This window comes from Spermophilus citellus, assembly GCF_964194105.1.
Source record: "Spermophilus citellus genome assembly, chromosome: 2".
Classification (NCBI taxonomy): domain Eukaryota; kingdom Metazoa; phylum Chordata; class Mammalia; order Rodentia; family Sciuridae; genus Spermophilus; species Spermophilus citellus.
Genome location: NC_138183.1, coordinates 241,615,487 through 241,639,827, shown reverse-complemented (window position 1 = coordinate 241,639,827; position 24,341 = coordinate 241,615,487). Strand labels below are relative to the sequence as shown.

At 34.2% G+C, this 24,341-nt stretch overlaps 3 protein-coding genes across 3 annotated transcripts; all 3 read right to left on the bottom strand.

The window, feature by feature from the left end:
- Positions 1 to 945, bottom strand: LOC308638791 (olfactory receptor 5AL1-like; the record flags this gene model as incomplete). The annotated part of the gene is made up of 1 exon (XM_081276582.1): positions 1 to 945. One exon carries the CDS (start codon positions 943 to 945, stop codon positions 1 to 3), a length of 945 nt encoding a protein of 314 aa, XP_081132708.1.
- Positions 946 to 6,005: 5,060 nt separating this feature from the next.
- On the bottom strand, positions 6,006 to 6,962 carry LOC308638676 (olfactory receptor 8U9; the record flags this gene model as incomplete). Its single annotated transcript, XM_081276336.1, has 1 exon — positions 6,006 to 6,962. One exon carries the CDS (start codon positions 6,960 to 6,962, stop codon positions 6,006 to 6,008), a length of 957 nt encoding a protein of 318 aa, XP_081132462.1.
- An 11,138-nt stretch (positions 6,963 to 18,100) lies between these two features.
- Positions 18,101 to 19,057, bottom strand: LOC308641868 (olfactory receptor 8U9-like; the record flags this gene model as incomplete). Its single annotated transcript, XM_081280451.1, has 1 exon — positions 18,101 to 19,057. The coding sequence occupies one exon, from the start codon at positions 19,055 to 19,057 to the stop codon at positions 18,101 to 18,103; it is 957 nt and encodes a 318-aa protein (XP_081136577.1).
- Between the last annotated feature and the right edge of the window lie 5,284 nt (positions 19,058 to 24,341).

Here is a 24,341-nt window from a genome sequence, read left to right as displayed (position 1 = left end):
TCATTTATTGCTACTCCAATGAACCTTATGTATAATCCTCTTTACAGAATTCTTTACCTCCTTATTCCTTAAGCTGTAAATCAAGGGATTCAGCATGGGGATCACTACTACATAGAAAACTGAAGCAAATTTGTCTGTATTCAGGGAATGGTTAGATTTGGGTTGTAAGTACATAAAAATGATCGTCCCATAGTACATGGTAATTGAAGATAAGTGAGAAGCACAGGTAGAAAACACCTTCTGTCTTCCTTTAGCTGAGTGCTTCTTCAGGATTGCAGACACAATGAACACGTAGGAGACGAGAACTATGAGCAGAGAGAAGCACACGTTGAAACCAGCCATGGTCAGCAACATCAACTCCTTGACTTGGGTGTCAGAACAAGCCAGTGGAATCAAGGGGATATCATCACAGAAGAACTGGTTGACCACGTTCGAGTCACAGAAAGACAAAATGAATGTGCTCACTGTCTGTATAAGTCCCATGATGAATCCATAAATATATATGCTAGTAACTATTTGGAAACAGAGTTTCCTAGGCATGAGAATTATATAGCGCAAGGGATTACAGATAGCCACATATCTATCATAGGCCATGGCAGAGAGCAGGAAAACTTCACACACTGAAAATGTTACAAAGAAACACACTTGAGCAGCACAGGCATAAAGGGATATGCTTTTAATTTCACATAAACAATTAGCCAGGGCATTTGGGGTCACAGAGGAGGTATAACAAAAATCAACAAAAGCCAGATGGCTGAGGAAAAAGTACATGGGTGATTGAAGCTGAGAACTGAATTGGATTAGAACAATCAATCCAAGATTACTTATGATACTCACTAAATAGATGATGAGAAGGATCACAAAAACAATGACCTGAAACTCAGGATCGTCTGTAAGTCCCAGGAGGATGAACTCAGTCACTGATGAATGATTGTGTTTGGCCATTTAGCAGATATGGAAGTTTATGTAGTAAACCCCTCCAGAGCAAACCTTCTGAGTTATCTCAATTCTGTAGGAAATAATCCACATTGGTATTAGAATAGGAAAGACTCAAAAAGGTGTGCTATATTTACTCAAAGGAGAACTGTGATATGTACTCTCAATTACACTTGGATTTTCTGATTTTTTTTTTGTGTGTGTGTGTGTGTGTGTGTGTGTGTGTGTGTGCGTGCATGCATGCACACACGGACACAAGTGTAGATAAGACTACATTAAACATAAGTCAAAGGAAATAAAAATGTGTGAAAGTTAGAATATGAGAAAATTTTTAACCATATAAAGAAAATACTTCAATGGTAACATACAAGTTCATAAGCCAAAATATTGACAGTATATCTCTAACCATACAGTTTGGGGGTATTTATAGAATATTCTTCTTCCTGCATATCTACATGCTCTGAATATACTTTTATCAATATGCAGTATTTAGAAATTTTAGAGAAAAGTAAAAAAAAATTAAGTACTATTTTGAAAAACATACATGCACATACCTAGACATATGCACAAACATATATTTACAATTTTCTTCTTAAGGATGAATAATATATATTTAGATAATTCAGAAGTCTTATTTTATCCTATATCCTTAAGTATCCAGTGACAAAGGGATAATAATATACTACAGACTGTAGTTTATTTTATGCATATTGCTTTCTAGTAACCAGAAAGATGAGAAAATTTAAATTCTTTCTTTAAGCAGAACAGAGACATATAATTGTCATTATTTCTGCATTTTTGGGGAGTGCTAGAAATTAAATTTAGGGTCTCCCAATATGCTAAGTAAGTGCTCTACCACTGAGCTACACAGCCAGCCCCATTCTTTCTTCTGTCTTCTTGGATAATCTTTACCTAAGCCCTATAGATGGACAAGGATGCCCTGTTCATTAATTGATAGAATAACCATCCAATGTTTGGTTAAAGCAATTAAGTCTCTAGAAGACCCTTACGGCCCAGATGATAACACTTTATCCCCAAACCCTTACCTACAGTCTATGAAAATCATGTGTGCTTTACCTAAAATTTCACAAGTTCCAAAATATTGGATAATGTAGAAATTGATAACATGCACTCAAACACCTAAAAAGTGCTCAATTCACGTTGTTTTTTTTTTTTTTACATTTAGTTAATATTAGTTTTATTGATTCAGGAGGCTTCAGAAATAAAGACCTTCCCCATATTTTTAATAGTAATGAAAATATTAGGAATTACTACTATCATCATCACTATTGTCATAAATTCAGTTTTGTTCTTAAAAAACTCTACTGCCTACTGCCATCTTTTAGTCACATGCCTGAAATCACTGTATTTCCAGAATAGTCATTTGGTTTGAAATTGCTCAGACTTATCTGTGATTCCTTACCCTGCTGGCTGTCAGTATTTTGGGGATTGCCATTCACATTCACTATTCAGTTTTCTATGGAGCTCTTGCTTTGAAATTTATTTAACTACCCCAACATCTTCAAATTTTTCTTCTCTTTCTTTAGCTGTTCTATATTTGAGGACCCAAAATCTAGGCAGTTTTCAAATGGTCTTACACTATGATATTTCTATTTATATAAAGTGAAAATTTGTGCCCCCATGTTAAAAAAGAACATACATTATACATATAAACAATTGTTATTGGAAGCTTTATGTAGTCTATTTAGTGTCTATACTATTTAGTGTCTCTTTCTTAGTTTAGTCAGAACAAACAGAGCCACTTAAAACATTATAGATTTAAGGTATTTAAAAATCACAGTTAAGACCTACAGTAATTTTGGAAGAAATAGAACAGTAAATATTAAGAAGGCTAAAGCTGTAACATCATAGAAACTCATTTTAAGAATACAAACCTGACACACAGGTGTGATTTTGGAGAGATTTAAGAGATGGCTGTGTCCACCAAGTGGTAGATCTGCAGAAATATCAAATGTTCATGTCATCACTTTGGATGTCCATATGCCCTACTCTGTGAGAACAACGGCTTTTGTTTTTAATGTGCCTCCCAGATATAACACATTTCTTCCAATGACAGACTTTAAATCAGGAAAGGGATTTAGCAAGTCATCAATTCTCAACTCTAGCAGAAGTTGTGAAGTCAAAGTGACAACAGGGATTAGGGAAAGTCCTTCTTTTGCAATCCAGCACCAACACACATCCATCGGAAAAAAATTCAGCATCCAAATAAATACATTAACAACATCATGCTTCATTGCAATATGATATAATTCTCTCTCATAAAATTAAACCCTTATCTAACCCTTTCCATTCCAATAGTCACAAAAAAAAGAAAGAAAGAAAAAGCAAAGCAAAGAAAAAAAAACTATCTCATTTTATCCACTCTGGGAGAGAAGCTGAACCACACTCTAGATTTCAAATCTTGAAAATCAAATGTTAGGATACGGGGTTAAATACTACTAACATACCTCATATTAGTTCATGATTGGGCCAGGTGAAGATGAAATTATAACCTTAAATAGATGGAACAAACGTGAACGTCAACTGCAATTTAATAATCCCAGAAGTTTCAGATGACCACTTCTTTGAAACTTCTGATTTGATTTAGTGGTCTTGGACATACTGAAATTAAACTTTAAAGGTGAAGAGCAAACGATGGCATTTGACTTGGGTGTCTCCTTATACCTTATTATTTTAATGCTGCTCTTACACATTTGCTGATTAATTCAAATACTACACAGTGTAAGCTGTATCCAGAGCAAAAGATGGCTCTGCAAACTAGCATTTCCTGCAGGATAAGCTACATGCACAGCACAACACAGCAATTCTAGTAAAATCTAAAATTCCATGAAAGGTAGGGGTGTTTATAAAGCTTTGTAAATCCCGGAAGGGAATTACAGTAGAGACTTATGATTTGGGGTGTAAGAGATAATTTCTTCACTGGATAATTATTTGTCTTTTGAGAATAAAGTTTCTGACTTTATTAGATCCTCGGAGAAACTGAACAGTTCACCCCAGGCTAGCTACCATGTTATCAGGACACCTGAGCTGCCCAGCCTGAGCTGGGTGTTGTCTGAATCTCTATGCCTCGAAAATGGACATGCATAGCAGCTCTAAGATTTATTGGCATAGGGCTTGAGCTTATCCTATAGACAGAAATGACTTGCATAGGATTGTGACTCTGATTTACATGGTTCATAGCAATTATATCTATGAGGTTGTTGATCTATCTCTTCCTCCCCCCTTCCTTGCCTCCTCCCTTTTCCTTTCTGTTTTTGGATTCAATTTTAGTCATGTTCTATATTTTATGCTATACTCTGCTTTGATAAGCTTGATTTTGATTTTGTATGCATATTTTTATTTTGCAATGCAGTCCATATTTATGAATATTGGTATCTTCATTTTCCCTCTTCTCTCTCTATATTTGTGCCTCTTTGGTGCCCATATTGGTGCAAGAATTTGACACCAAAAATAAAGAGATAAGCATGACTCACAAACTGAGAACTCTTCTGTGTGATTGAAAATGGTCAAATCAAACCAGGTGCGGTGGCACACGCCTGTATTCTCAGCGACTTGGGAAGCTGAGGTAGGAGGATCACAAGTTCAAAGCCAGCCGCAGCAACTGTGAGATGCTAAGCAACTCAGTGAGACCCTGTCTATAAACAAAATACAAAATAGGGTTGGGGATGTGACTCAGTGTTAGAGTACCCCTGAGTTCAATACCCCCCCCAAAATGGTCAAATCATGATATTATATATGTATCAAAGAGAGAGAACAGATATATATGGTTATCAGTTGCTGTGTAGTGTCATCCTTTTTGTAAATTGCTTATTCTAGGTCATGTGAATTATAATTAATTATGTTGGGATTAGAATCCAGAACTTCTGGCTCATAGAAAAAAGGGAGATAATGTACAAACTCACATCATAAACTTTTGATGTTGCTTAATTCTCAAAAAGATTAGATTGAGTAACAGTGTTCTCATTTAACTGATGTGAAAGTTGACTCATCCAGTATAACATATATGTACTACAGTGCTATGTTTGGAATCTAAGCACCATCTTTGACTAGTAGGCATCATCTCTTTGCATAGGGCTGTCTTGCCAACTGGACATTGTGTTGTAATATACGCTCTAATAAATAATGACCAGGTCACCCAGACATAATTTTCCTAGTAGAACTACTTGTAATCCCAAGTACTGGTAAATGGTTTATGAACAAAATGATCTATAAACATAAAAGCTTTGTGTCAATCAATTGTGAGCATATTTGCTTAGAATTTGATTATCCCTCCCCCTGAAATGTAATTCAGGGGTAGACTGAAGTATAATTCTATCTCTGAATTATATCTTTTTACATATTCTGGACAAAGAAACATAATGTGGTCTCTAGGCATAAGAAATCATCTCAATTAAAGAATTCCAGGATGGTAAAATGTCATGTTTGATCAGTGGTAAGGTAAGAGTAGAATGGACAAGTTGGCAGATGCAAATTAAATGGCAGTTTTATATTGTCATGTATGGTTTCAAAAAATTAGGGCCCTAAGAAATGTATCACACTAGGAAACTTTGATTTTCATATGGAAAATTGTAATGCAGTCTTAGAATTTAAAACTGAGGATTGGTATAGAAGGGAATTCTGAACTTTTGTCTATGCTATGACTATAGTTAGGTGTATACTGACAGTTTTTATGTATTTTTCATTGGAAAATTGGCACAAATTATTATGGACCAGAAAACTATTGTTCATACATTTTCCATTTGCAAAATGAGAGAAAGTATATAAATTCTTACAGTTCTTTTTATACCTAAAGTCACAGTCTATGTGAAAATTTATAGGAATTTTGTTACAGAGTGAACAAAAATTATATCCCATCTATGTATGATATATTAAAGTGTATAAATGCATTATACTGCCATGCATAACTAATTAAAACAAATAAAAAATTGAACAGATGTACATAAATTACATATTAAGAAACAATCATGCCGATAGATTTTCAGTGCCAAAAAAAAGTTATAAAAAAGCAAACAGAAACACACTAAAAAGTTCACTTTTATTTATTCAAATCACTTTCTGAATTTCATAAACATAAAAGCCATTTTTCTCTTGAGGATTGTCTTCAGAGCCTCTTTGACCTCCTTGTTCCTGAGGCTGTAGATCAAGGGGTTCAACATGGGGATGATCACTGTGTAGAAGACGGAGGCCATTTTATCTGTGTCAAGGGAATGGTTAGAGCTGGGCTGTAGGTACATGAAGAACAGGGTCCCATAGAATATGGTCACTGCCAGCACGTGGGAGCCACACGTGGAGAAAGCTTTGCGTCTTCCCTCAGCTGAACGCATCCTCAGGATGGCAGAAATAATGTACGTGTAGGAGACGAAGACAGTCAGAAGGGAGGAAATAAACATGACACCAGCACAGACAAAGATCCACAGCTGTTTGGAGTGGGTGTCGGAGCAAGTGAGCCTGAGGAGGGGCATGTCATCACAGTAGAAATGGTTGATAGTGTTGGAGTGGCAGTAGCACAGGCGGAAGGTAAGGACTGCATGGAAGAGTGCAACCAGGAAGCTGTAGCTATAGGGGACAGCTACAAGTTGAACGCAGACTCCTGGGGACATGACCACCATATAGAGCAGAGGGCTACATATGGCCACGTATCTGTCATAAGCCATGGAAGCCAGTAACAAGCACTCAGCCGTCATGAAGGCCAGGAAGCAGCCTAACTGTGCAGCACATGCACTGAAGGATATAACATTTTGCTGGTACAAGAAATTCCCAAGCATTTTGGGTGTGATGACAGAAGAGTAACAGAAATCAACAAAAGCCAGGTTGCTAAGGAAGAAGTACATCGGTGTGTTGAGTCTTGAATCTGTTCTAATGACCATGATCAAACCCAGGTTGCCTACTGCAGTGAAAAGATAGATGGATAAGAACATCACAAAGAGGGGCATCTTCAGCTCCTGGCGATCCGTGAGGCCCACAAGAATGAATTCTGTCACTTGGGTGCAATTTTTCTGAGCCATGTGTCTTTGGAACATGTGGATGAAGAAGATGGAGAGTCTAATCAAGTTTAATATTTCTATATTTATTTAATATTCTAAAAATTATTTAAATGCAAATATGATAGTATATTAATATTAAAATCATTAGTATGCTTGAAGACTGACGGTGGAATGAAGATCAAAAGGAGATGTTTTGTGAGAAACACAATATTAATTGAATTTACAATTATATGAATACAATCCTCCAAATTGTATTTACAAGTTCAAGAGTTGAAGGTTGGGAGTCAGTCTGCAGTGACTCATTCTTTATTTAAAGTTCTTTGCATTGTCTTACTTACAATTTGACATTAATTTTTCAAATATTTAAAGATATTATTTTGTTAAGAAATGTTGATATTAGAATTATAAAGAAATAAATCTATTCTAGGGGTGTCACTTAAGCCATGGCACCCGTGTCCTATGCTGACATATTGGAATTCTCTGTTTTTTTTTTTTTTTTATTCTGATTACATTTCTTACCACAAAGTGCTCACTATAGCTTTCTATGCATCTTCATAATATTGCAGAAGGTTAACATGAAAGACACAAAAAATAACCTCATTATAAAAATGATTGAATTATCTAATCCTTTAAGAAACTGAATTCAAACAGGTGGAGTTCAAACTCATGCTTGTAGACTCAGGAGACTCTAAACCTTATCATTACATTCTCAATGTAGTTATCTTCACTCAGCTAAGGGAATCCATAGAAGGCAGGAATAATGTACACATAGGAGATAAAGACAATAAGAAGGGAGGAAATGGGTGTAATACCAATATAGACAAAGACCTATAAATATTTGGAGTAATTTTCCATGTAAATTTATTCCACCAACACACGACCAACATTGTTTCTTAACATGTTTCCTGATATAGAGTTGCAAAGACATCTTTGTATGGGAAGTATCAACTTACAGGTCAAAAGCAATGAACATCCATATGCCTTAAATATATTTTGCTTTACTAAAATAAAAAAGGTATCTATGCTTTCTAATGGATTTACATCAATTTGTATGGGTCCTGTCATATCTTTAGTATTTACTTAAACATATATATTAGTGCAGGTGCAGTGGCACATGCCTGTAATCCAAGAGGCTCAGAGGGCTGAGGCAGGAGGATTGCAAGTTCAAAGCCAGCCTCAGGAATTAAGTAATTTGGTGAGACTCTGTCTCTAAATAAAATACAAAACAGGACTGGGGATGTTGCTCAGTGTTTGAGTGCCCCTGAGTTCAATCCCCAGTACCAAAAGATAAACAAACAATAACAAAAAACCTCATATATTAAAATCATTTTTACATTAATTTTATTTCATTAGTATATTTTTAAACTTTGTAATTATGAAATTTTATTAATTATAATACCTTAACTTCAGAACCACAGTTTATTTCATAATTTGTTTTTTTACCACGTATTAATGATATATCAGAAATTTATCACACATTAAAGCAGCATGTACCTCTCATTTAGATTTTTACCTCGAAGACAGGAAGTATATACAATCTGATTGGTAACATGGCAAATAGTTATAACTTTACTTCTGCCATTGAGGGAATCTCTCTTCCTTCTTCTCCTCTCCTGCTCCTTCTCTTTCTCTTTCTCTCTCTTTGGTTTGCTCTTATCATAAACATGACATGTTGTAATACATGAATAAGTATGTACTTAAGCAAAATAGTTATTTCCTTAACCTGCCTTCCCATGGCACCCTAGTAATTCTTACTATTACTGATTTCACAGGTCTCTTGTGCATGTGATTTTTCATGAGTCTATTTAACTGGGGTAACTAAAAAGAAAGAACAATTTCCCTTTATACAAGGTGGATTCTGCATTGTCCCACATATAGCATGCTGATGGCCATGGAATGGCAACGTCATGTTCATTAGACAGAATTTAACAGTGAATCAAAGTTCTTGTGGAGAATAGAGTGATCTAAACTTTAGCTTCCCTTGGCCCCTGATGAAAGATTAGGGGGAAAATGGAGAGAGAAGGGAAATTGCATGGAAATGGAAGGAGACCCTCATTGTTATACAAAATTACATATAAGAGGAAGTGAGGGGAAAGGGAAAAAAAGGGAGAGAAATGAATTACAGTAGATGGGGTAGAGAGAGAAGATGGTAGGGGAAGGGAGGGGGGATAGTAGAGGATAGGAAGGGCAGCAGAATACAACAGACACTAGTATGGCAGTACGTAAAAACGTGGATGTGTAACTGATGTGATTCTGCAATCTGTATACTGGGTAAAAATGGGAGTTCATAAGCCACTTGAATCAAATGTATGAAATATGACATGTTAAGAGCTTTGTAATGTTTTGAACAACTAATAAAAAAAAGGAAAAAAAAGAGAAAGATTAGGGGGAAAGAGTAGGGCCTTAGTAACTTGAATATATCAGGTTGTTTTTCACTAATAGTCTCTTGTAAAACTCTAAAAACCTCACAGTTTAATCTTTTAAAATAGGAGAGAGAGAGAGAGAGAGAGAAGAGAGAGAGAGAGAGAGAGAGAGAGAGAGAGAGAGAGAGAGAGAGAGAGAGAGAGAGAGAGAGAAGGCAGGACAGAGGGAAAGAGAAAAAAAAAAACAAACAGTATACCATGGGCATTGATTTCATTGCATTTTGAGATGTCTGTTATCACTGTAGGAAGTTCCATGGCTATGGGATTATTCACATGACCAAAATCTGTCCCCATCAAAAGTATAATAAATTTCCTGCTACATATGTTAGCCCCCACTAACTGTAACAATGCTATGACTTTAATAAAGAATCTATAAAATTGACTTGTGACTGTTTTTAGTTTGGGTTGTGTTTGCAGTTTTGTTCTGTAATCTGGGACTCTAAAACTCAAGCTAATAATGTAGTTCTTTGATAAAATCTTGCACCAAATATTGGGCAGAGAGGAGGGAGAGGAAGAGAGGGGCATGGGGATAGGAAAGATAGTGGAATGAGATAGACGTCATTACCGTAGGTGCATGTAAGATTACACAAATGGTCTGATCCTATTTTGTGTACAAACAGAGAAGTGAAAAATTGTGTTCTATTAATGTACAATGAATCAAAGAGCATTCTGCTGTCACATATAACTGATTAGAACAAATAAATTATATAAATATTATACATATATAAGATATATATATATGTGTGTGTGTGTGTGTGTGTGTGTGTGTGTGTGTGTATGTAACTTTTCAGGGTCACCACACAACACATCACAGGCAACCACAAAAGACTAATGATACTGGAATAACCCAACTGATAACTGAGTTTTGATATAGTTAGCTGCCATCATCCTTCTTTTTACTTAACAAATTCTTTGAAAAAACAATTAGAAATAAAAGGCAAAAACCCAAAATGCCCAGTTGCCCAACAGAGAATTCTTTGGACTAAAGATCATCTAACACATTTGTTTCTCCTTCCTTTTTTTCTTGCTAACTGTGTCTGATCCTGTTGAACAGATGATGGTTCATGCCTTTTACCTCTGCTGTACTCCTTTTCCCCCCACTATTAATTCTTTCTGATTTCTAATATTTAGGGCAAGATTCTATCAAAGAATTGCACCCTTAGCATATTGTTTTAAAAGGAATATCTTCACATTTTACTTTGTTCTGTTTATAGTTGGAAAACAAATATCAACATAAAGTTTAGTTTAGGAGTGCATGATAAATACACACACACACACACACACACACACACACACACATATGGTTTCTTGGTACCCAATTCCTAAATGTAATATCTTATATACCCCTACCACTGCATAAAAAATTAAAAGCAATTTTGAATAAAACATATATACTGCTTTACAAGCACAAAAAAGAGAGTTGGTATAAATATTACACAAACAAAATAACTTGTATTTCCTATCTAATTTTGACTAATGGGTCATGAAGCATATTTTTTGGTTATCTCAAAAGGGTTTCAGATAGTAGAGTTTGTATTTATTGGCTCTAATGTTTATTAAGTACGTACTTCATGGAAAGCAGTCACTTTAAAATAGAATACTAATTCATTTTTGGTTCATATTAAATAAATGAGCTACATTCCATCTTGCCAACCACACACATAGATTTGTTTATACCAAATGACAGCAACATTTACATGGAGAAAAAGATGGACCCATACGTCTTGAGTATCCTATATTATAATTTGCATGCGAAAAAACAAAAATGCATCTTCATTTTTAACAAACATTATTTTAAAAAAGGAATAGGCAATTATGCATTAGTGCCTAGAACTGCGCAAATTGAAACTCTTGTCTTGACTAGAGGCATCTTGATCCAAGAAACATGTGTTATAAACTGTCATAGAACATACAAAAATATCTAAAAGATGTTTATCTTGTATCTATCTATCTAATTACAGAAATCCAGAAGAATTACCAGAATGCATTATTTTCTTTTATAAAAACATATTGTATGCTATTAAAATACTCCCTGTTTTCACTTTTCAATAATGTTTCTTAGAAATAATTTAGCACTCACTCCTTTCCCTCCCCAAGTCTTTCAAGTTTGCCACCAGCTTCAGAACTGCAAACATATACAACTTCTCTACAACCACCTCCTAGCAGCAAAAAATACCCTCAGCTCCTCAGCACAATTTCTTTAGTTATTTTTTAGTCATTTTTATAGTGTCACTTTTTTTTCAGACTTAGTACTTGCACAAATCATTTTATACTATATTCCTGTTAAGAAAATTCATGTGTCTGTGAGATATAGAATGTGTGAATTTATCTTTGAGCGTGCACATATGCTTCTAAATAAATGCATGCAGGTATGTCTACATACATATGCATATACATACACCAGGATTTATGTTTTAAAACCAAGCATCTTTTACCACTGAATCGAAATCTTAAGAAACATAATTATCTTTGGAGAAAAGCATATGAAAGTTCTTTTCTATTTCTAGAACTTGTGGCAGTAGATCCTCAGAAAATACTTCCTGAATTAGATTGGTCATCTATCCTGACTCGACACCAACAGGCTTTCCTTCCATCAGGTACAGTCTTACACAATAGCCCATGATGTTTTATTTTTATCATAATGTTTTCTCTTCTTTATAGAGAAGCAATGTGGCATAGCATTAAAAAATATGAAGCTTGAGCTTTAATAATGGCAATGAAATGCAAAGGTAGTTTGACAAAGATTTAAAATGTTCTTGGTTCTACATTAAATAGAGGTAAGCTCCTTCTTTACTAGTAAGTAAATAAGTTTCCCTCTGGGTTGCCTCATGCTATTAGATCTATTTGGAAGAAAGAAGTTAAATATTCATCTAGTGCAGACATGAATATCACTTTTTTTAGTATGTATGCATATATGTATCTACCACTTTCTGTAATGAAGACAACCACTCATACTAGGCTGATCAAAGATCAATGCTGTTGCTTACTATTACCTGAGATAAATAGGTGGTAAAAGATTTTGCTAGCCTATTTTGTGTTTCTACAAATTTGTAAGTCCTCTTTTCAGTATAGCCACAAGTTGATTAATAACCCTGATACACTCTGAGAATGCACCAGAAAGCAAATTTGTTATTGTGTGCCAATCTCAGAGTATTTGCACAACCTAAAATGGCTGCAACATCATGAGGTGTTATAAACTTATGGGGCCACCATTATACATGTGGTCCACTGTTGATTTTAACATTGTTATATGGTGCATGGTTGTAATTAGGAAGCTAATTTACTGAAATTTCGTTTTCCATGTCTGGAGATAACCTGGTAAGACCACACTGTTTAACACCTATTTGAAATTCAGTTTGTACTTTGTTTTGTCTCAAAGGTAGAGTATGCATTATACTCGAAAAGGCATTTCATATGACCTTTTGCAATATTGCCCATGTTAATTCCAGCCACATCTCTACCCTTCTGTCAAAACTAATACACAGGAATTTAATGAAGACAATTTTTGTGAAGTTCTCCAGTAGTATACAGTGTTACCTGTTCTCATATATTCTCTTTCCTATTAAAAAATGCACTTTATCTTTCTAGGCTTCTTTGATTTTTCCATCCCCAGGCTTGGTTACCGCCTTTCATCTTTGTGCTATGAAAACATTTTATGCAAACTTATTTACAATTAATCTCACACAAATGGCAGGCAGCTGTTTGCATATCTCTTCTTTTGACAGATTGTAGGCTCACAAGTGGAAATCATGACTTTTTCAATCATTTCTTACTGCAGCCCCTTCTAGATGTTTGGTAATGGAAAATATTAGATTCTTTTTTGCATAAACATTTCAATACCTAATGCCTCTTGTTCATAAATAATATCAATGATATCTTTATTTATATCAAAGTGAGATATTAACAATTTGGTTTGGGTACACTCTCTTCTCATCTTAGGCAAAGTGTCTAACTTTTGTAAAAGTGAGGACAGTTTTAACATAGATTTCAAACTAGTTGATTAAATTACTAATTTTCTAAATCATCTAATACATTATATATTGGAATTCTGAAATATTTTTCCAATTAAAACTAAAAGGACATATATTTTATATAATAATGCATAAATATATAACTTATCAAAAGTAGAAGAAATATTATTTAGCTTTATTTCAGAAAGAGTAACTTAATTTTTTTTAACAGGGAATTGAACCCAGGGATAATCAACCACTGAGCCACATCCCCAGCCCTATTTTATATTTTATTTAGGGTCCCGATGAGGCTTAGCACCTTGCCTTTGCTGAGGCTGCCTTTGAACTTGGGATCCTCCTGCCTCAGCCTCTTGAGCAGCTGAGATTACAGGTGTGTGCCACTGCTCCTGGATAAAATATTTTAATCTAAAATCTATTGTATTTTATCTACTTCAGTTTTAAAATGTTCATTTTGATCCCAATTTTGAAGTATATTTTTCACACTTACTTGGGTAGAAGGCGTTCCTATTTCATCTCAGCAGGTGTTTGGGCAGCATCGACCTAAAGGATTTTGTTAGTGACTATATCCCAAAGGAAGACTGATGTAATCCTCATAAAAATTACAGCCTATTTCCCATGATAGACTAGACATGAATTAAACTTGTTCTGTGGTTTTGAGGAATTGCATATCACAGATTTGCAGGTAGCATCACCTTACTGCCCTAGTACTCCCATTTTGGGAATGCTATTTGTTAAATGATTCTTGTTTTATACTGGTGTTGTTGTTTAGTGACAGGGTTTGAATTTATCTTTGAACAAGAGAAAAGAATTGCACTGTGAATATTCTTACAACGTGTTTTTCAAAATACTGAGTAGCCAATTCCCAAGACCCTATTCCAGAGTATTTTAAAACATAATGTACTAATTAATTTCCTTTTAGAAATGCTCATTATTTATATAAATTATTACTTAATTCCTTTTTATCTCGTCTAAAGAGTGCTCTTTAAGATTATTTTCTTAAGCAACTGAGGCCATAGCAAGAAAAGTATATGCTTTTAATAGTTACCAGAAAAGAATACACTAGCTATGAGTGCATTATTCCCCCATTCATATTTTGAACACTAACCCCCAATATGATGGTATTTGAAGATGGTGCTTTTGGGAGGTAATCAGGACTAGAAGAGGTCATGGGAATGGGGGTTGAATGATGGATTAGTGACCTTAGGAGAAGAGATACACAGAGTGTGCTTTCTCCCTCTCTCTTCGTCTATCTCCTCCTTTCTGTCTCCCTACAAAAAGGATGTATGAGGACACAGAAAGATGAAACCTGCTTAAAAGGTAAAAAGACATGTCCGACTAGTAACCAAATTAGACCAAACTTGATCTTGGGCTTCTGGCTTCCAGAACAGTGGTGAAATTAATTACAATCTTTTAATTTGCCCATTGTATGATATTTTGTTATGGCAGCCTGAATTGAATAAGGGAATATCTTTGATAAATTAAAAAAATAATTCTCTACAATGCAAAAGGCTTTATCAGGAATGAGGTTGAAGGGAGAAAAAAGAAATTATGAGATAATTTTTGTTTTTCAAAAGCACAATTTTCTGCTATCTTCTTAATAATTTAGAAAGGTCAACATGTAACTGAGGATATGTCATATGTCCAAGTATATCTTCTATAGAACTCAAGTAGACTGAATATTTTTTTAAAAAATGAGTTCACACACAGTAAGCTTAAAGTACATTTGTGCAAAGGTCAACAATGCATTTGACATAAACCTTGAGAGAAGCAGACGTTCCCAGAGATTCTGGATTTGATGATGAATAGGTTTTGTGAGAATAGAGTGGTGGAGTTATCTGCTTTATATACAAGCATTAAATAAAATTTTTCACATTGTTTTGAACAATGTAATTATGTTTAATATAATAATAAGAATGAATAAATACTCTATAAGTTTTTCCAAATTTGCAAACATACTTTATACGGATGGAAAAAATCCCTACTAATATTTATGTCTTGTTACAAAGCATCATGACTTTGTGTCTGGTATTGGTATTTGAACAACTAAGGAGAAATCTTCTATGCATATTTTATACACATAAATAAATGAAATTCAAACGGCAATGAGCAGAAATTGTTAAGCAGAATTTGTTAGGATTTTTCTTTTGTTACAGCATTCTTTCAAAATCAATTTAAAACTGGTTAGCAAAGTTTCTTTACAGGTTGATTTCATCTTCTCATTTCTTAATCTTAATGCCACAAGAGTTTTTCCCAGTAGGAAAATGTCTAGGAGAAATCAAAATATTTCACTATTAAATACAAAGAGAAAATTTTAGGTTGAAATAATTAATCTTCATATTACTGTGGTGGTAATATTAATGTTCCATGGTAGGAACTTGGGTTAAAATCCAGAATGAGAGAGATGGGAAAGAGACATGGAATAATTTTAACAAAATCCTTTTATATACCTATGTAAATGTACCAAAGGAAATTTCACCTTTATGCATATGTAGGAAAACCAATCACAAATAAATAAAGGAGTGCAATGAAGATTGGTAGAGAAGGGAGAATAGGAATAGGGAGGAGGAAAGGAAAAGAGGGGGAAATGGGGATTGAAATCAAATTCTTTTCCTGTATGATTTTGTCATAATGAATCCAAAAATCATGTATAATTATAATGGTCTAATTGAAAACACCTGGGACTCTGGCTGCAGCAGCCTCTGAGTTCCTGGGTGGCTGAGCATGGTGAAAACTTTCTAGTTCCCTCCGCCTCCCTGTGCAAACAGGGTGCTTCCATGTTTTATTCTCAAAGAACTTTGTACTTTTGCACCCATAGCCTGATATAGGTGTGATGTTTCCAATTCCTGAGATGCTCTCAAATCTTATTTCCTTTATGTTTCTGGGGAAAGTATTTAGCATTAACTAAATGGCTATAATGTCTTTAATAACCACACCTTTCTTAGTCCCAGTGAATTAACATGCACATTAGGTTTAGGCTCTGATAACCTAATCATTTCACCTCTAGTCTTTTTTTGCATTGTCTTACATGTGTGCTTTTGGAGGATACCTCATATCTAAACCATAACACTAATTAATTCTTACGTTTTTGATCAAGAAAAAGACACATGAGGGACTTCTGGAATTGTGTGACAAAGACTTCCATGAATGCATCCCTACATAAAATCAAGAAAAAACATTGGTACACATTTGAAAATCTCATTTTCCAGAATTCTTGGAATTAGTCAAATTTTAAAAATAATGTGAAAAATCTTTATTCAAGTAAAACTGTATGAACTATATAAAATGGCAGTGTTTGTGCTGTTTGGACACTTGGACATTTTGAGCATATTCAACATTTAAACTATAGAACCACACACTGCAGGAAAGACAGATTTTCCAGAATTACTCCAGAAAAGTTACTGAGAAAACAAATAAAAGCAACAAAACCCACACCAATATCAAATAGGATGAGCAAAATCAACAACTGGTGTGGGAGCTGTGTGCCAGGGTGTATGTATGTGTGTGTGAGTTTATTTAACAAATTAGGAATTAAATATCTAAGTAAAATACTGCAAAACAAAAGAGTTCAGAAGTGCTGAAATAAGGAAACATAAAAGTATAAACAATTTAGAATATAGTTTGTGAGATAACAAACATAAATTCAATTTCACCAATAATTATAAGGAATATGAATGGATTAAACACTCTAATCAAAAAGGCAGAGTATTCAGTTTATTAAAGAGTCAAGATTGCTGTTCTTAAGAAACACCGATCATACTAAAAAACGCATATACACTAAAAGTATGCAATACTAATCCATGCAAATAACAACCAAGAGAAATCTGAAATTGTTACACTAAAGACAGTGGGGAAAAAAAAAAGACTTTAAGATAATAATCACCACCAGAAAACAGAGTTTAGGTAACAGGAGAAAACAAGCAAATTTAGCAATTATAAATTCATGCAAAAATGAAAAATGAACCCCCAAATATCTGAGATAAAAAACTGACAGACAAGAAAAGTTAAAACAAAATTAATTGGGATTTTAATTATAATATCAATCTTAATAGGTAGAACAAAGAGAAAGAGAAAACCAGCAAGGTTCTAAAATTTTGAGCAGCACTAAGAATCAACCAGTTGACAATATGACAATTTTTAAGCATATAATTGTTCAGGGCACACTTTCTCAGAGTTGCCACTGTAACCAATCTTTGCATAAAGGACTATGCTGTGCTTAGTAGAATATTTTCATAGCATCTGGCCTTCCCCTCTTTGTAGCAGTAACATTCTTTGACACCACACCCTCACATGAAAATCAATAACAATTGCAGGCATTGCCTAGTCTCTGCTGAGGGAAAGATCATCTTCAGTGGAAAGTCTGGGTCATTATTTGTATAATTTTATCAGAAAATATCATTCCATTTAATTTAGAATGTATTATTCAAATTCAATTTTGAATATAATGTTAAAGCACTCATATAATCCTAGATTGGGCATTTTGGGTGCCTTTGCTTTTGTGTATTGTAGACAAGTATCTAGTTTTATACCTATCAAATGAGATAATTGTTTAGAAAACATTTTTTGGGTGAGAAATTACAATGTAAATCATTATAGTATCCTCTACATGTGAAATAAGTCAAAATTATGTACCAAAAAAATACAGAGAATGATTTTACTTTTTAATGAACAGGTATTTATTGAATAACAGATATGACAAAGTCACCATAGCTAGTTTTATTAATGAGGAAAAACAGGATGAAGGAAAATCTATTTTTGTTTATTGAAGTTATTTTTTTAGTTTTATGGACACACAAGCCTGTTGTCTGTTCATGATTTTTTTCAGAGCCTCTTTCACATCCTTGTTCCTGAGGCTGTAGATCAAGGGGTTCAACATGGGGATGATCACTGTGTAGAAGACGGAGGCCATTTTATCTGTGTCAAGGGAATGCTTAGAGCTGGGCTGTAGGTACATGAAGATCAAGGTCCCATAGAATATGGTCACTGCCAGCACGTGGGAGCTACATGTGGAGAAGGCTTTGCGTCTCCCCTCAGCTGAGCGCATCCTCAGGATGGAAGAAATAATGAACATGTAGGAGACAAAGACTATGAGAACAGAAGAAATGAATGTGACACCAGCACAGGTCAAAACCCACAGCTGTTTGGAGTGTGTGTCTGAGCAAGCCAGTCTGAGGAGGGGCATGTCATCACAGTAGAAATGATTGACAGTGTTGGAGTGGCAGTAGCAGAGATGGAAAGTAAGGATGGTATGAAACAATGCCATCAGGAAGCTGAAGCCGTAGGGTACAGCTATAAGCTGAATACAGGTACCTGGGGACATTGTGATTGTGTAGAGCAGAGGGTTGCAAATGGCCACATATCTGTCATAGGCCATGGAAGCCAGTAACAAGCACTCAGATACCATGAAGCTGAGGAAGCAGCCTAACTGTGCAGCACATGCACTGAAGGATATAACATTTTGCTGGTACAAGAAATTCCCAAGCATTTTGGGTGTGATGACAGAAGAGTAACAGAAATCAACAAAAGCCAGGTTGCTAAGGAAGAAGTACATCGGTGTGTTGAGTCTTGAATCTGTTCTAATGACCACGATCAAACCCAGGTTGCCTACTGCAGTGAAAAGATAGATGGATAAGAACGTCACAAAGAGGGGCATCTTCAGCTCCTGGCGATCCGTGAGGCCCACGAGAATGAACTCTCTCACCTGGGTGCAATTTTTCTGAGCCATATGCTTTCAGGAATCAGGATGGAGAAAAAGAGAGAATAGTTAAATCCGAATTGTGTATTTATAGTATGATTACCCTAAATGGTGTTTTTATACTTTGATATCTTGTAAAGAGGTTTTTGTGTGTTTGTTTTACTCCCAGTATTAGGGATTGCCAGCATTTGGAGATTCTAGAAATACAATAGGAAGCTGAAAGAGATATTTGTGGGAAAGAAATATTTGTTTTCCTTAAATTCATTGTTTATTCAAAGACAAGTGCTGTGAAGTGACTTTGTTTTATTCCTGAAGTTATTTAAATGTACAGCCTGACTTGTTAAATTGTTTCATTGAATAGATTTGAAATTTACAGCATAAACTGAATCCTCTGAAAGTTGCATCTCTGACAGATTTGTTATTTTGCCTGTGTGAACAAATCTGCTCATTGTCCCAATGTTGACAGAGATATGGTTTTGCATTTTTCTATTTTATATTAATTGTACGTGACACATAGGCAGTCAATTTGTAATATTGTTTAATGTTACTAATTCAAATACTGAAAATAGATAACTTCTTGGAAAACACAGCATGGTATATAATAGACTTTGTTTAATCTCACTAAACTTAATGTCAATGTACTCATGCCCATTTTACAAATGACACAGAGGTGAATAAAATAGCAAGAACATCAGACAACCATTTTAAGTATAGTTGGGTTTCAAATCCATGTTTTGTAGTCTGGAGTGCACATTTTTCATCAGTTTGCTCTCTACATAAATATCCTATTTATTCTACTATTAGAAACCTAAATTATTTCTAAATATTTATTTACATAATATACTACCAACATTTCTAAAACATGAGGTAAAGGAATGATAAAAGAGAATTATTCCTCATATAAATTTATAATATATTGTAAACTAGGACAAAACTTATATTTGTTTTCCAAAAGATTTGGAATTTTTTCTGTAAATTAATTTATAAGTTAGATTGTGTCTCTTTCCAGGTTTTCTCTTTTGTTAAGAAAACATAGGTTTGAATTACATCTTGCATATTTTTTTGTTTTCCTACTATGTTTGAAGTTAAATATTTTTCTACATTTATTCTTAATCATTTTAGCTAATTTCCATAATTAAATTATTGGATATCCAAATAATGTGAAATATTATAATTTCCCTACTGTTTTCTTCTCTCCTTTTTTTTCTCTCTTTCCAAAAAATAAAGAAGTTTCTTAGAAAAACTCATAATTTGCTCTTTATACTGAGCAATTACTTTATAATAATAAATAATAATAAATTTACAAATAAAATAAAATCTGAGTGTTCCTCACAGTTCTTCAGAATATACTTACAGCCCTTGTTTACTTACAGCTATTGTTTCATTGTCAAGAACACATTTTAAGTAATTTCAGTTTTATTTTTCTGATCAATGTTAATTGAGCAAGCAATAACTTTCCAGAAATACTAATTTAACCTTGATTTTGCCCTAAACTAATTGTGCTTCTTCTTGAACTCTTAATACACATTTAATGTCTAGTTATAGCAACATGGAAATTTTAGGAAAGAAGGACCTAGGAACCCATAAGTTTCAAATCTCAAGTTGTCATGTTAAATAAAAAATGAAGTTCAATTTTAAGCAAAAATAATAAAATAAATAAAAACATTAAAAATAAAAAAATTAAAAAAAGAGAAAAGGGGGACAAAATGAAAATAAATTTTTTTATATTGATGCTCAAACCAAGAAACTTCTGTATAAAAATAACTATCAAACTCTAACATTTTTGATCACAAGTTACACAAATAAACGCTTGCTCCAAGCAGGCATAGAGCTAGTAAATATGTCCAGAAGAATACTCACTCCCTAGAATGCACAGACATATTCTTTTGTGTTACTGTAATCTGTTCTATGCATATGTAATCAAAATTATGCTTGCTAGCATCTTAAAAATTTTTATGTATGATGTACTAGTAGTGAAAAGCAAAGTTTTGAATCTGCACTCTAATCTACAACACACCACACCATTTTCACTGAGCAGAACTGAATTGCATGTAAATGTTGCCCAAAGTGGCTTCCAGGCTGCTCTATGATCAAAAGAGTAGATATTCTGGGCTTCACATTTCCCTTGATGATGTCCGGGTGCTGCTTCCTTAGGAGGCAATTTTAATTCATGTGCTCATCATTGAATAATACATAGTGAGAACTATTAACATCCAGATAGGACATGGAGTCTGAAGAAAGAGCCAAGAAAAGCACATCAACTAGAACAGAAGGGGAAAAAAGCTCTATCCAAACTTCCTTTATTTTTCTCATCTCTTCCTCAATTTTCTTTTTCAGTTTTAAAACACAAAACTGTGAAATTTGTACATGAAATGCATTCGATTTGAAAGTAATGATTACCTTTTCTTTCAAAGTCGAATATATTCAACCTACTCAGGTAGAATGTGCTTCTTTGTTTCCTCATAATGGGTCCATGTAGAGTCAGGTTGCATGGTTTTGTTAGTGTCTGTCCCAAAGGATCTTACTCCAGAGAAAGAGAAAAACAATGTTATCAAAAATATTAGAATACCTGCTCCATTGGGACTTTTATTAATGTGAGTCCCTGATTTTAACTGTTAAGAACTCTGCATTTAGTGTAGCATTTAAAAATATTTTTGCTGTGTTAAATTATTAGTGTCATTCTTCAAGTTTGGCTTTGAAAGGCATATAGAAACTATCTTTTACAAAATCTTGAAAATAGCTTTCTATGAAGAACGTGTCCAATTTCTTAAAGGACCCATCCTCAACACTGTCTGAACAAAACATTTGGTAAATCTCTGGGCATGTGCTTAGCTTGTAGCTCTGAACTCATGGGTTAGTCCCATACTACAATATGTATTTCTTCACTCTTATATCTCATCATAAAGCTTATAAAACACTGTGTTTTGGAATAAAAATATAATAAAGCCATTCACAGTGGACACAGGTTGGCTGTCCTGGTAAACAACCATAGAGAATTAAAGATTTTTTTCTAGTAGTTAAACTGGATTGATATATTTGTACTTAACATTTTAAGTATTAATTTTGAGTGGATGTTTACCAAAGCACACCATATAACCCTATTAATTTTTACTTTTAAGTGGATCTATTCATTCAATATTAATTAGATTTTCTAAATTTCAGAGAAATAAAAAGATTCTGAGAAACTATGGGTCTCCTTGCTTATGGAAGCATCTGCGATAGCTGCTGTTTCTTAAGATATAGCCATTCATCAATAATCCTATAATAAAACACAGAGGAAAATATCCAGCATCAACCAAAGAATTTGTTGCAGTTTAGTTTAACCGATAAAACAAAATTTCTATGGGGTGCTTCATACTTCTTTTCCATATATTGAAATTTTTTTAGATCTTTATTTTATTTATCTTTATGTAGTGCTGACGATTGAACCTAGAGCATCACACATGCTAAGCAAGCACTCTAGTACTCAGCTACAACGTCAGCCCATGCATTGCAATGTTTAGAAGAAAAGTCTGTGATTAACTTTCTAATTAGTAGAAAATAATTATTAATAATGACTTTTTATGCCCAGTGTCATCTGTTCTCATCTATAGTTTCCAAAAAGATACCCCAGTGAAAGGAAGGACCAAGTGGGTTTTATCAATTCCCTGTTTGCCTGTTTGGAAGAGGGATCAGCATTGCTGACCCTTGTGTTGGTTCCCAGTAGAATTACTTATAAGGAACTGACTGAATTGTAATGACATGCCCAGGCTCACTCAGCTGCTTTGTAATGAGTCAAGACTAGAAAGACAGTACTTTGTTTCATTGTTTAAAATAACTGTTTGCCACTGCAGAATCAATCCTTATACTCTCTGCCAGGACCTCCACACTCTGGCCACACTGCTGTACTGGAAGTACCTGAACCAGTGTGACCCTGTTCTACTCTCAGGGTTGGTGAACCTGCTACTCCCTCTGCCAGGAGCACTTGTTCTCCACACAGACCCAAGCCCAGCTCAGAGCATTTTTGAACGAGAGCAATGTGTAAATGTAACCTCTGGCCATTTTCTTGAATTAAGTACTCTGCAATTTTGTCATTCATGGAAAAAAATAAATATATCAAAGACCAGCATTCCCTCAAGGGCTTGTATTTAATGGACCTATGAAAAATTTCATTCCTAGAAATCAGAAGACTATCCATGTGTAGATGAATCTGATGATTGTCATTGTTATGATTGTATTTAGAGCAAAACATCAATAATCACTCCTTCAGTATATCACATATATGGCACTATGTTACTTGCTTCTCAAAAAGTAACAAATTTCATTTCCTATGAAATCTCTATGGTTTTAGCTTCCAGTTCTTTGCTTTTCCAAAGTTTTAGTTTTGAAACAGTAAAACACCAATCTATTTTTCATTGAAATGGTAAAATCATTAGACATCTTGGAAAGCATTGTGTGGTGTTTCAGCAACTGCAGTACAAATTCAACTCCTGTGATGAGGAATCGAACAAAAAAAAAAATCATCCAGGAGAAACACTTGTTCTTACATCTGAGGCATGGGATGGCAGAACTGGAAAATGGGGCTACTAATGTACTGAAGCCAGGACCCTGCAGGACCACAGAGTTCCCCTGGAATCTGTTCAGGAAATCCAGGGGGATCTCCTCTGAAGGAGAACCTTAGTAGTCTCAATACTTGTTTTCCACTGTGGCTAGTATAGGTTGAGTTTCTGAACATTATGTATTTGTTTGTTTTAATCCTCATTTTAAATCTCTAAAGAGTTTGAAATAAGATGTATTTTTTTATCCCACATCTTCTGAGAAAGTTCCTCTGGGACACTATTATTTATTTCACATTCCCTTCTGATATGTCAGGGAGGATTATTATGTGAGAGTTTTATGGAGTGTCTATTTAAACAAGGTAATTATGTTAAATCACTTAGTTGTGTCTCTGTAATTAAAGAAAATTATAATACCACTAATAAATGCGCAATTCCTAGAACCCCAAGTTTGTCAGTGAAATAAACATCATGTTAATTTAATAAATCATATATTATAGATCAGGCCTACAAAATGACTATCAGTACTTTTCCCCAAGGAAAATTATTACAGATAAAATATATCTTACTAAAATCGTAAGAAATACAATTGTATATTGAAGAAATATGAGATATCTAGGTCTAAAATTTTGCCATCTAAAATTAAAATTTCTTTTTAATGTCAAGATTCTCAATTTGCTGGCAAAGCTTTGTTAAATCAGAGATTTTGAGTGATTCTTCAGATAATAAGTGGTCATAAACTTAATATATACATTTATACCTGAATTTTTTTCATGGGG